This window comes from Eurypyga helias, unplaced genomic scaffold (genome assembly GCF_000690775.1).
Source record: "Eurypyga helias isolate BGI_N326 unplaced genomic scaffold, ASM69077v1 scaffold12395, whole genome shotgun sequence".
Classification (NCBI taxonomy): domain Eukaryota; kingdom Metazoa; phylum Chordata; class Aves; order Eurypygiformes; family Eurypygidae; genus Eurypyga; species Eurypyga helias.
In genome coordinates this window covers 6,108-19,013 of record NW_010253452.1, presented here as the reverse complement: position 1 = coordinate 19,013, position 12,906 = coordinate 6,108, and the positions used below count along the sequence as shown (strand labels likewise).

Sequence of the window (12,906 nt, the reverse complement as noted above, 5' to 3'; positions counted from 1 at the left end):
CTCCCACCCCAGACAGGCTGTGCAGACCTTGGGCAGACAAGTGAGGTCCCGGGTTCCTGCTTCTCTCCCTGCTCACACTTCGCCAACGCATTGCCAGAGCCAGTGCCGCTGCCAAGCAAGCCAAGAGCAAGAAGTAAAGGAAGGAAGGGAAGACAGCGTGCGCCACGTGCGGTTTTCTGACCGGAGCTCAGCGGATGCAATCGGCGGGGGGGGGGCGTTTTGCTCAGCCAGGCAGGGGAGAGGGCAGTGATGACTGGCCTGAATGCTGAAAACCACAAACCCTCCTGGAAGGCTTTTGGGATAACAGCCGGCTTCGTTCCCAGGCACAAACAAGTGGCTGTTATGGAGTTACCTTTTGTTAGGGAGGGCCAGAGCCCTACAGCCTCCTGGGAGGCAACAGAGCGGGTCTCTGCTCCAGAGTTTAGTTAAAAACAAGCACAAAATATTTAATGCAACAACAGCATCTTGTACAAGGATTGCTAGCTGTGTTTCTCCACGGAAATGCCATGGTGAAGGCTGCAAAAGCAAACGAAGGCAATCAGAGCACCCAACCACAGCTTCGGATAGTACTTGTTTTCCCACACCCATCCTTCCCCTCAAGGGATGGGGCTGGTGAGAGGATCTCTGCCTCCAGACTGGATGCCAGGCAGCTGGGGGGCTATTTCATGGCAATCACAACCGAGACGGGAACGACCAAGCCCTTTTCCCAGAAAGCAGCCTGACACATCTTAGCTTTCATTCCTGGCAGACACCGAGGATGATGGCCAGCATGGTTTATGGGCTCTGCGTCTGTGAGCAAGGCACCTGTCATCCCCATCCTGAATGGCACATTATCTGCCTTAAGCCAGAGGAGACTTCCCGCAGCCCAAGTCTCCCCACTATTTAAGCATCAGAGATGAAATTAACTCCTGCTAGTCTGTCCTGGGTGGGAAACTCTCCTCTACAGCAGCATCCCTGCCTTCAGGGCTCCACCCAAACTGGCACAATTCTGCATGAGCAAGGCTCCATCTGCCTTTCACATGCCATTTCCCAGCTCATTTGCATTGCAGCTTTCTCAGGGGTTTTAAAACAAGAAACGCTGTTTGCCATAAACAGAAAATAGAATCAGAGAGGCATAAAATGCAAACTGTGGTGTCTACAGTGATACTGCTCCATCCAACGGCAGCAGGCAATAACCCTGGGAACAACCAGAGCTGCACAGTGAGCAAATAATTTCTAGGTGTTCACGGTACCAACATGCCTCCACATCCTCAAGTACATTACAGTGTGATTTCTAACCCTACAGCCCAGTTTTGGGATAAGGCAGCAGTAAGCACGACTGCTGAAGCTGCCACATGTATCCAGCCATCCATGAAAGCAAGCCATGCACCCCAGGACCTGTATCTTGGAGCTGGGAGAGTCAAAGGAGGACTCGCAGGGATGAGTACTGTGAGTATTGCCTAGAGTCCTCTATCTGCCTTTTGAGATGGCACCTTACAACGGAATGCTTTAAGGAAGAGGCCCAACAGCCTTAGTTTCACCTCCTTGTTACAGAGAGATTGAGGATCCTGTCTGCATTCAAGGCAGGAGCACAGCAACTGCAGTAGGATCTCTTCATTCAAGAGTATCAGGATGTAACACATCCAAAAAAGCAGCAGCAATGGACCAAACATCATCCTCTCTTCCCTGATACAACCAGGGCGCGTGCTGCTTTGGGCTGTGGGGACCTCCTAAAGCGTTAGACACACGGAAAGCCCCCAAACATCAGACCCAGGAGACCAACAGTCACTGAGCACTTCCCTCTGGATGGTGCCAGGTAGGAAAGAAATTTAAAAAAGACAGACAAGAGGCCAGCTTAGCTCCCAGCTCAAGAAGATGATATCTCCAGGGAGGGCCCTTTGCCTCCAGGCCAGGTAGGAAGTGGGATGCTCAGTTCCGGGAGAAGGGAAGGGAGAGAAAAAGGCAGTGTTCAATGTCAGTACTTGCTCTGGCATTACAGAGCAGCATAGCTGGGGCCTGCAGGGTTGTAAAACTCATGTCCTGTCCCTGCTGAGAAGTAAAAAAAAAAAAGTAGAAAAAACAGACAAAAAAAAAAAGGCAAATAATGAAAAACAAATAAAAGGAGGAACAAACACAGCAAAATCCCTCTAAAACAAGCAGGGAGCGGGCCAGCCCTGGCTAGCCCTCCTCCCGTGCCCCACCATCCCCATCGGAGACATTGTGCAGCTCCAGGAATGGGCATTCCCAGGCAGGGCCCTACCTCTCCCCCCATTTTGCTCCTCTCCCGGCAGCTTTAACTCGTTAAGCTAATGGGAGCCAGTCTCTTCCTCCAGGTCACCATGACATTGTTTCCCAAAGACAAAAAAGAAAAAGACGACAGACGCCCCCCCAGCACTACAACATGCTTCCCAGGAAACCTGGGTGGTTCTCCACGCTGTGCCTGCCCTCCTCACAGGATGTGCTTTGAAAAGGGGCTGAGAGCAGAGTGAAGAGATTTTTTCATGTTTACTCTCCCGACAGACAGGCCCCCAGGGGGAGATTTTGCATATCCAAGAGTTTTGCAAGCCTCAGAGAGAGCAAGGGCAGGCTGCAGTGCCCACCCTGCCAAGGCTCCTGGCCAAGAGATGCTGAACATGGCAGGGCTCTCTACCACCCCTGCTGCAGGGAAGGGGTGGTCTCCTTCCAATCCCACAGCACCAGTCCTGGAGGAACACCCTCTCCATAACCAAATGGTTGACCAGGATATGCTTCCTTATGGCTCGGGGGGCAAAATACAGGCAAGGAATGGAAAGTCTCTCCAGGATGGGGTGGGAGTGGGGAAGGGGTGGCTGCACCAGCCACCTGGAGGGAGGGTATCCTGGACATTTTTGTCCAATTGCCCAGTGGAATTGGCCCAGCAAAGCCAACCACTTTCTTGGAAGTGGGACAAGAAGGTTTGTTAGAAGATGACAACTGGGAAGCCCCTCCATTCCCCTTCCCAAGAAAAACATTGCTGTGCTGTGGCTGATAATGACTTCCAGATGGAGCAAGTGTCGCAAAGCATGGGGAGCAATCCTTGGGCCATGCAGCTCACACAGGGGGACGAAAAGCTGTACGTGCTGCCCTTGACTGCAAGAACAAGGCAAGAAGCAAAAGACACACCTCTGTCAGAAAAGAGGTGGAGAAAACCCAGAACAAGGTCCTCATGTGCATACACCCATACCAAACAGACTCCACAGAGATGCCACACTCAGATCTCTTCTGCCTGCCCAGGAAAAGCTGGAAGGAGACTGGAGTTACCATGAGAGCTGGGCGGGGGTCTACTGCCCATCTCCAGCATTGGGATGGACAATGGTGATGCAGCACAGGAGACTCAGGCCGGAATGTGCCAGCCCATCCTCTGCTGCCCCAGCCTAAAACCCTCCCGAACATCTCTGCATGCCCTGGGGTCTCACCCACTGACAGAGCCCAAATCTAGCTGGAGGATTTCTTGTGGACTTTGCGTGCTTAAACACATGGCAAGTTTTCAAAGGAAAAGCAAGAGGCCACCTTTGGCACAGGTCCCCAGTGGCAGAACCAACAGGAGGGGACAAAGGAGGAGGAGAACTACATTATTTGTAGTCAGATAGATCTGAACCCAAAAATAACCCGATGGCATCAATTTAAGGCCTTAAGTCATAACCAGCTTTAGTTTACAGAGTAAATAAATCACAGGCGTTGGTCATGATGAAGGCAGACTGAATTACAATTAAATATAAGTTTTTTTTTTAATAGAAATTGAAGCGTATAAGAACACAAAAAGGATTGTTTGCATTTGTCAGCTATATGGTATAAGCCGGATACTTAGAGGGAAGTACTGACAAAGTGTTTTGCCTCAAAACTACTATTTAAAAAAGAATTCCACTATAACTGAAGGAGTTGATCTGATAGTGATTAGAGGAAAATCTAGAACCAGTAAATCTCAGCCATTTTTCTTCAAGGTACTAAAGAATTAAATTATCCTTAACTGTAAATAAGTTTATGTCCAAGAGAGAAAAGCGCATGTACTTCTATTTTTAAAAAAATCCCCACATATATTATTTTTTAAATAACCCATTGTGCTCACTGTGGTTCAAGGCCCAATGCAAACCTTGGTTTTCACTCTCAACCATGCAAGCCTGGCCACAGCTCACGTCTCTCCCGATAAACCACCGACACACAGAGCCACGAAGTAGAGCATGAATGCATGAGGGAAGAACCCAGCGCCGAACCGTCTGTGTGCATCTGCAGGGATTGCTGCAGCACCTCATGCCAAAACTGAAAGCAGTGTTTTTGCTCATGTTTATTACAGGACCTAGAGACCAGGACTCAGGCTCTCCTCAAGCCCTTGCACAAGTTTAGCAAAAGATTTGCTGTTGAGTCTAACCCCATGACAGACAGAAGTTGGCACCCCTAATATTTCTGGAGTGATGGGGACAAGGATGGGAGCTTGAGAAACTAAGAACTCGCCATTGCTCATGGCAGGACCACAGTCCCTGTAGCACTTCTGGCTTCCTTTGCCAGACACCAGAGCTCAGCACAACCCCCTCTGCAACAAAAAGCTCTCCGAAACCCTGAATATCACTGCTTTTTGTCCAAAGTCGTTCTGAAAAGGCTAATTAAGGAAAAAAGCTGCTGTTCTGGATAGAAGTGACAGCTCCTCCATACCTACTTCACCAACAAAAATGTGTTTGGATGATGTGCAGGGATGCTCTGCGCTGCTGGCCACACCTGAGACCCACAGCAAGGGCAGACGAAGCATCCTCACATGCTGTAAGGACAGCGGGCAAGCCCTGGGGAAGCTCAGGCAGGCATCCTGATCCCTACCCATGTACGGACTGCTGCTCGGCAGTCCCTCTTCTCTGCGACGGTCAGACCAGCCCCCCAAGGCCAGCAAAGCCTCATGACAGTACTTCCAAAAATCCAGAGCCCACCCACGCAAGCTTGCCAGTGACTGATGCTGTGCTGACTTCCAGGACAAGCGTGCAGATGCAATGGCAGTTCAGCTCAGATATGCACTCATTTGTGAGAAAGACTTCAAAGCACCCCTGTGCTTTCTGGCCCATTTCTTCCAGCCCAGTCTGCATGAAAAGCAGCTTGAACTCATTTCCAGAGCAGAAATCATTATTCTGGGTTGTGTTTGTACAGAGCAGGATGCTGAGGAGAGCCTCCTTAGAGGCCTGTGTTCCGACAGCCAGTGCCCCCTCCAGCGCTCCTGCAGTGCACTGCTTCGCAGGCATCCCACTGCCCTAAAATCAGCCCCAAGCCATTCCTGCCCCAGCTGTCCCGCCTTGTCTCCCACAGGCTTCGCTGCCTGACCTGCCTGGGAGCTGGGTCCACAACCATCAGCCTGGTTGCTAAGGAAAAAAACCATCGAAAACTAAAAAAATAGACATCCAAGCTGTTGCCTTTGTCCCAGGGCAGCGATACCCAGCAGGTCGGCTGGGAAAGGGAGCGGGTGGCCACTTAACCCAGCACTGCCCACCCGCCCAAAACCTTACACTGGAGGAGACTCTTCCCAGCACACTGATAGAACACGAAAAAACTAAACAGATGCAAACCCAACCCCCTCCTCACCCCCAAAGGTACATGGAAAACCACACCCCAGCCCTGGATGCCTTTGCACTCTTCTTCCTCACCGCTGGCCCCGCTCCCAGAGCTGAGCTCATCAGAGCCACGGGTCGTGTCGCCCTGTCACTCCTGCGAGCAGCTGGAGACACATTTCCTATTTTGGACCTGGCAGGCGAGAGGGAAGCCGAGACCATCCGGCGGGTGGGGGGGGGAAGCCCAGCCCAGCCGGCCTGCCACGGCCCGCTCCTGGCCGGGCAGCGTCAGGGAAAGCACAGGAAGGGGGGCAGCAGGGATGAGCTCCCAGCACACAGACGGCCCAGCAAGGGGTGAAAATGTGAAATCCAGGGGTGAGGATTTGAGGCAAATGAGGTGATGCTTTTGCCCCCAACCTGCTGAAAGCATTTTGCTGGCAGCGAAGTGCCTACCTCTGGGCATCACATAACCAAATTGTTGAAGGATGGAGAACCTGGCTTTCCCCTGCCAAGTCTTCACTATCATCCCATCAAGATAGGGAAAAGGTGTCCCTTGCCTCTTCAAGATCCCCAGGGGCTCTTAAAAGCAGTGACACCGCAGCACCAACTAACTGTGGAGAGCTCAGACTGCTCCAGTTTGTACTGGTAATCCCCAGAGACTGACCAGCTCAGCCTTTTCCCGCAGACTCTCTAACTTTGAATCAGTTTTGAAATGGTACTTTATGTGTAAAGTCAATAAATCTAAGAAGGGGTAAGCCAGTTGTTAGCACCCAATTTACCAGTGCCTCCAGCTATCCTGAAGGATGTTTTCTGACCTGCTATCAACACCTTGCCCGGCCTCCAGAGTACTTCAGATGCAGTGCTATGCAAGGGCAAGAGGCAAGAAGGATTTTAGTCTTTCGGCTCCAAATAAAGCCAATAAATGCATATTACACCATAAGCCTAGCTCTGATGAGAAGCAGGTATTTTCCTTTATGGTCACAAAAGGATGAAACCACAGTGCTCCAGCTATCCCCATCCCTGGTACCACCTGGTCTTTACAGCACTGAAGCAGTTAACTTGCCACGTGCTGAAGCACTGGGTCCGCAGCCAAAATGGAAGTGCCAAAAGCCAAGACTGCAACAAGCGGTTAGGGGATCAGATGGTTTGCGAGCCGTGCTGGGGAAAAGCCCATGAACAAGAGCTCGTTTAATACCACCTCACCAGCCCACAAGACAACTCGTTGGATGCGGTGCCAAAGTCCTGAGGGTGGTATGGCTTGTGGGAAACCCCAACCCCAGGATCTCCCTCCTCACTGGTGGGGCAGGTCAGAGGGAAACCGTCACGGGGTGTGCAGAGGCGGCTGCCTGCAGCCATCCATTCTGGCTGCAGGGGAAGCTGAGAGCAGGCTGGATGCAGATAAGCAGCACTCCTGGTACCCCCGTAGCAGCCCTGCTCCCCACATCCTCCTTCTCCCACTTCCCCAATGGCAACAAATCCCACACAGCAGCCAGCTGTGTTAATTATTTCTCCTTTCCCATAACACACAGACACCCTGGGAAAACAGCCTTTAACAAAATAGCTCCAACTTCAGGGCAGGGGAAAGGACGCAGAGAAACCAGGAGACACCAAAGCGCTGCTTTCCCACTCCCCTTCCTCACTAAGTACAAACCCAACGGTGCAAGTTTTCCTCTTCCAACAGCTTTTATTGCTTCCCCCTGTCCTACAGCACTGTGGCAAAGCCTGGCTGGCCTTCAAAAGTCTCCTGACAGATCCAGGGACCAGTGCCCTGTGCCAGACACCAAAAAGTGGTTTGCAAAAAGGGGGAAAAAAAAAAAATACAAACCAAACAAAAACAACAGCTCTGGAAGCCAACCCCAGAGAGGTTCCTACTTTTGGGAGTGGGAACATCGTGTGCGTATGTTGGATGCCAGTGGAGAAAAAGGAGGGAGTATCAGCTGGGGGGGAGGGGAGGGAGAAGGGGGAAGAAAAGGCAAGGCAAAAAGAAAGCCCAGCCTTGAGACTGCAGAGGGCTGGCTGGGAGAGGCAGCAGCTGAAAGAAATGCTCTGCTGTTATTACTGCATGGAAATTACAGCTGCCAGAAGGAATTCAGGCCGAGATGTTGCTGAATATAACTTTAAAAAGACAGCTGGGCTCAAATCACCGGCCGTTCACGGGCGTCAGAAAGCCAGCGTGTGGAGGGACCCGCGGTCTCTTCCCTATCGCGGTCTAAATAGTAAAGGCCAAGGACCAAGATGAAACAAAAAGGGGGGGAAGAGCAAAAGATGCCCAGGAGGTGGGAGGGGAGGACTCCCACTGCGCTCCACATCCCCCAGGTTTTAGATAAAATGTGTTAACTAGGGAGACAGCATTCGCTGGTCCCTGGAAGGAAGGAGATGTTTGGGCTGGTTCCTGGAGAGAGTTTAACTTCTTAAGAATTCCCTTTTTCTCTTTTTAAAATTGAAATTTGCAATGGGGAAACACTGTAAATACAGCTCTGGGTGTGAGACAGGAGAGGGGAGAGAGCAACCCCTCACTACTGACAGCGCGAGCTTCTGCTGTAACCAGGCACAGGCAGGCAGAGGGCTCAGGCGTGCTGTTCCATGGGCAAGCAGGGAAACCCCAAGGAAAAAAGCCTTTCCAGGAAGCAATTTCAGCTGAGAACAGGACATCAGATCCAACGGGTCCTCGCCCCAGCAGCCTGCACTCCAAGCCACCCCCTGCCTGGCAGCCAGCCTCTCTCACAAGCGGCTCCCCCTTGTCTGCGAGGGATCATCAGAGAATAGGGCAAAACTAGGGGTTTTCATCTTCCAGCAAGCCAGCACGCTGTCAAACTAATAAAAATCATGCTAAGCTTAACCATCACACACAGCAGCTCCACCTGCCCCTCCTGGAGAACATGAGTCACAAGCTCGCCGAGCTTCGCCTTCCACTGCCAGCCGCTCCGCCGGCTACTTTTACATCCCTTTGGATAGGAAACGAGACAGGCTTCCAAGAAGTGCCCCCTCTTCCCAAACATGCTCCGGGAGAGACCGCAGCGGAGAACAGCACTGGAGAAAACCCGCACAACACATCTTCTTGTGCTTTGAGCTGTCGTGGCTTTGGATCCTGGGCTTGGGCCACAGCAGACTTTTAATGAAGGCTTTGATTGGCACGGCAGGGGATATTTTGGGGAGCGCAGGGGGAGGGGGGGGTGTTTTTAGCCCAATCTACTTGCTGCTCACCCAGAGTTTTCCATCCTGCTATCGGGCACTTTACAGTCCACCCTGAGGCACAGCGCCCAGGCAGCAACACCAGCATCCCCCAGACCTACTTACCGACGTAGAAGGTGTTGGGGGCCTGCTTGTCCCCGAGCTGCAGGTAGAGGATATTCGTCGTCTGAGAGTCATGCCGGAGCCACAGGGCCACTCCCAGGATAATGCCTCCAGCCAGCTGGGGAGAAAGCAGAGGGAAGCAGGCATTACCTACTGCTCCAGCCGTGACGGACCCGGAGCGGCAGTTTTCCGGTGGGAGCGGAAGGCTTGTTTTTCATCTTTCTCACAATTCTTATTTACTCCTTTCACATACAAGGACATCCTTCCCAACCATCATCCCACCCCTGCAACAGGCTTTGTGCCCCATGCCACACAATCTTCCCTGCTTTATGAGAAGGCGCCTCATCCTTTTGGGGATGTGCAAAGCCCTTCCCAGTTCCTGCAGGTGATTTCTTTCCTAAGAGCTATTTTATTACTCTGCCAAAATGGAAGGCTCAGCCTTATCCAAGAAGCACAAGATGTGGGCCTGAGGCTTTTAGGAGAGCTCTACAACACAAGTTAGGATCAGCTCCAATTACTCCCTTTTCCCAGTGTTATCACCCCATTTCATTTCTCTGTAATGTACAAACATGGTTTTCTCTGAGCTGCTGAGAACTGGCTAGGAAGGATGGGGAGACTGTTGGTCAGAAAGTGGGAGGACCGTCAGCTTTTCCCTCTGCCTCCAGGCTCACATGCACATTACTTCCCATCCGGGGACAACATTCCAGCCTGAACAGACCCAACGAGTCAAAGCTTTCTGCACCCCCAAAAGCTGCTCTGCCTCAGAGGAGATTTGTCCAACCAACGTGACGCCAAAGGGCAGTAAAACTGCTAGTCATGCAGAGCAAGAGCTGAGATGTCGTGACTTTGAACTGCTGTCGCAGCCACTCAGAGGGGACCCAAAACGTCTTCAGCCCTCCCCAAATACAGTCTTCATGTTGTCTACATCTTGACATTCAGCAGTGCTTAGGAGCACACAGAGGACTAAGAAAAACACACTTAGTGGGACACAGTGACATTTCCAGCAGCATCTTTGTGTTATATCCCATTACTCCCCTCCCTGTCCGTGGGTCTTAGCGTTGTCCCACATCAGGAGGGGACAGACAAGGATTCACACTGGCTGCTCTCGCAGCATCGCTTTAATATCTAGTCTTCTTCTGAGGTGTCCCATGAGCGTGGGAACCCCTGCAGCCATCACCTCCACTGCTTGGTTCACTGCCCATTCCATTTCATAACGCCACAGAAAAAGAGAAACCGTAAGGCTATGGGTGTGCTGTGAGCTGGGACCACATTCTCCCGCTCCTCCAGCATGTTCAGCTTTCTTTAACATCTTAAAACAGGGATTTAAGGCCAAAGCCTCAGTCCAGGCCACGGCACAACCACTCCGCCTTTGGAGACTACCACGAAGATGCTCAAATGAGCAGCTCTGTGAGCCAACGAGGCTGAAACCCCTGCCTTGCCCATGCTGTTGTTCAGCAGAAGAGCAGAGCACCTGCACACACGTGTGCGCAGACATGCATGACCAAGCCCCCAGGGCAAGGATCAAACATGCTTCAAACATGGGAGGTGTGCTGCAAATCCAGCATCAACCCAGCTTTCCACTGGATTATTTAGGTCCAAATAACATGAAGTTTTGTATGACTGACTTCCTCACCCTTTTCTCTTTCAGGGCGGGCTGGGAATGGCCAAGGACGATGGGAGCAGATTGGGAGCGCTGCAACAGGGAAGGTGTCACTGGGAAGAACTGGAGCCAAGGCATTTCCAGCAGGACTCGCTGTGTTTTCCACAACACACAGCCTCCCTACCCCCCCATTTAGAACCACAAGGGAGTGGGGGGAAAAAAATATATATACATACGTGTGCAAAAAAAAACCCCAAAACCTTAAGAATTCATTATCACTTCTACTGGCTGGAGGTGCCAGTTCAAATGCTGATTTAATTTTGAGTGTCCTCAATCCTCGAAGCCATTCATCTTAAAAAAGGGGAGACAACTACCAAAAAGCACAGAAGCAGAAACGTGATGTTTTTCCAAAAGGTTCTGAGTCAGGTCAGCTACAGGCATGAGAGGCACCACGAAGGTCACATTAAAAAAACAAAAACAAAACACACACCCCCCCCACCCCCCAAAAAAAAAAAACTAAAAAAAGAGTTTGTTCAGCGAAAGGACAAAGTCTCCAGTGATGCAACCGCAGCAGAACCTCGGTGAATGCACAAGGACTGGGACCTGCAAGACAGGCTGTTGGTGGGAGTCCAGCTTTGCTCCTCGGGAGGTCAGGTGGTGGTTTTCTTCCTCGCTCATTTCTGCAAATCCCAGCCAAGAGATTTTTAGAGAGGTGCCATCAAAGCTGGGGCAACACCACACACTTTGTGCCAAGCTCACAGGGCAACCTGCCCTTGGGGTTTCTCCACTTACCATGGGGAGAAGATCCCCACCAGCTCCCTGGAAAGGGAGGGAACAATTTATAAGCCTTTCCCCTTCGTGCCACCAAAATAATCTGCTTTTAACACTTCTCCTACAGCAACCAATCCAACTTCCTCACCAGCACAGTCCCTCATCCATCTTGCGCTTGGGAAAGCTCAAGGTTCTTCAAACGCTCCCTACCGAGAAAAGCCACAAAAGCCGGTCCGTGCTCAAATCCAGCTCCAAATAAGGCAGCTCGTGGCTTTGCAGAAAGCTACCCAAATCCAGTCTGGCATGGCTCGTTCGTTGTCCAAGGACATAATGAAGCCCGTGTTTATCCTCTCAGAGATAGAGAATATCCCCAAATCAATCAGGGCAGCTCTTAAAGTGAAGGTCTCCAGATGGCTCCCAGGGGAGAAAAGACCCTGAGGAAGATCAGTGTTTCTGTGCTGGCTGGGAGAGGTGAAGAAAAGCCTGAAGCCCTTTTTGGTTTGGCTTTCCCTTTTCAAGGAATATTGCTTTGTCCCAGTATGCTGTCCACTGCAGCACCCACCCCGGCAGCCCCTACCACCCATGGCAAGGCTGGGGTGACACCAGTGTGAGGAGCGGCAGCTGCTTTCCAAGCAAATTTGCCCAAAATGCCCGACACAAAACCACAAGCAGGCTGCAAGCTATCCTCAAAATATTTCTTAATCATTTGGGAGCATCAGCTGAAGGGATCGAGCCTCTTCTGACTCATCAAACCCATCCCAGCGGTGAGGTCTGCCTACAGCAGCCAGCTGAACCGTCTCCAGATGTTCCCAATTTCAGCCCGACTGCACCCCAGGAACACCCTATGTCCGTCCCTCCCGCCACTGCCTGGCTCCATTTCCTTTTTTAACAGAGCACAGAGGACCTCCGAATGGAAGTTTTAATCTGACAGCAGCTGGGTTTCTTAAGAGAAAGCAACATTCACTTACTAATGAAAACAGGGTTTAGGCTACGATGAGTAACTTTTTCCATGAAAACCATACATCCCTTCCACCACCAAGCAGCACAGAACGTAGTTAAGGCATCTTTCTTCCCAAAGGAAAGAAGACACAAGGGAGAAAACCTCATCGACTCGCCACAGTAACCCTGCCTTCCTCGCCTGGGATAATCTTACTTTTAAACACAACTGGTTCCAGATGGAAGCTCAGTATTTTCTTCCCTCCTCATCCTACTATCGCTGCTGTTTGCTGACACAAGAGCCAGAGAAGCTCCAACCAGTGTCACCCTGGTCTCCAGGCTGCACATCCTCATACATTAAATATCCCTTTTGGGTTTTACTCCCTGTAGGTATCCATGATCTCGTGCAGGTTACCTCACTGCTCCGTGCTTGCCCAGCTAATCAGGCTGTAAAGGCTGGGGCCATCACTCATTGCAGCTATAACCGAAGTGCCCAGCACAGCTCTCCGTTTAAATTCTGGGGCACTGCTTTAATGAAAGCAATAATCTAACAGCTGCAATTTCATCAATGTCAGCACTGCATTGCTCCTGGATCTGCTCTCCACAAGCCAGCCCTTCCCAGGCAGCATGGAGGCACTTGTAGAGGTAGATGCAGCAGAACCAAGCAACTGCTTGGACTCCAACTCTGAGCACCCAGATTATTTTCCAGCATTTTAAGTCCTACTAACTTTCCCAGCTACTTTTACAGCCTTGCACTTTCCTTTGCTCTGGAGTGGCTTAAGTCAT

At 51.1% G+C, this 12,906-nt stretch overlaps 1 protein-coding gene across 1 annotated transcript in view; it reads right to left on the bottom strand.

Moving 5' to 3' along the window:
- The window catches only part of CD81 (CD81 molecule), a gene marked incomplete at its 5' end in the record, with an annotated part of 20,034 nt that extends 11,103 nt beyond the window's left edge, over positions 1-8,931 (bottom strand). Inside the window, one exon of the mRNA XM_010152685.1 lies at positions 8,817-8,931. Coding sequence (XP_010150987.1) covers positions 8,817-8,931 — 115 coding nt within the window. The remainder of the gene's footprint in view (positions 1-8,816) is intronic.
- Positions 8,932-12,906: the final 3,975 nt, after the last annotated feature.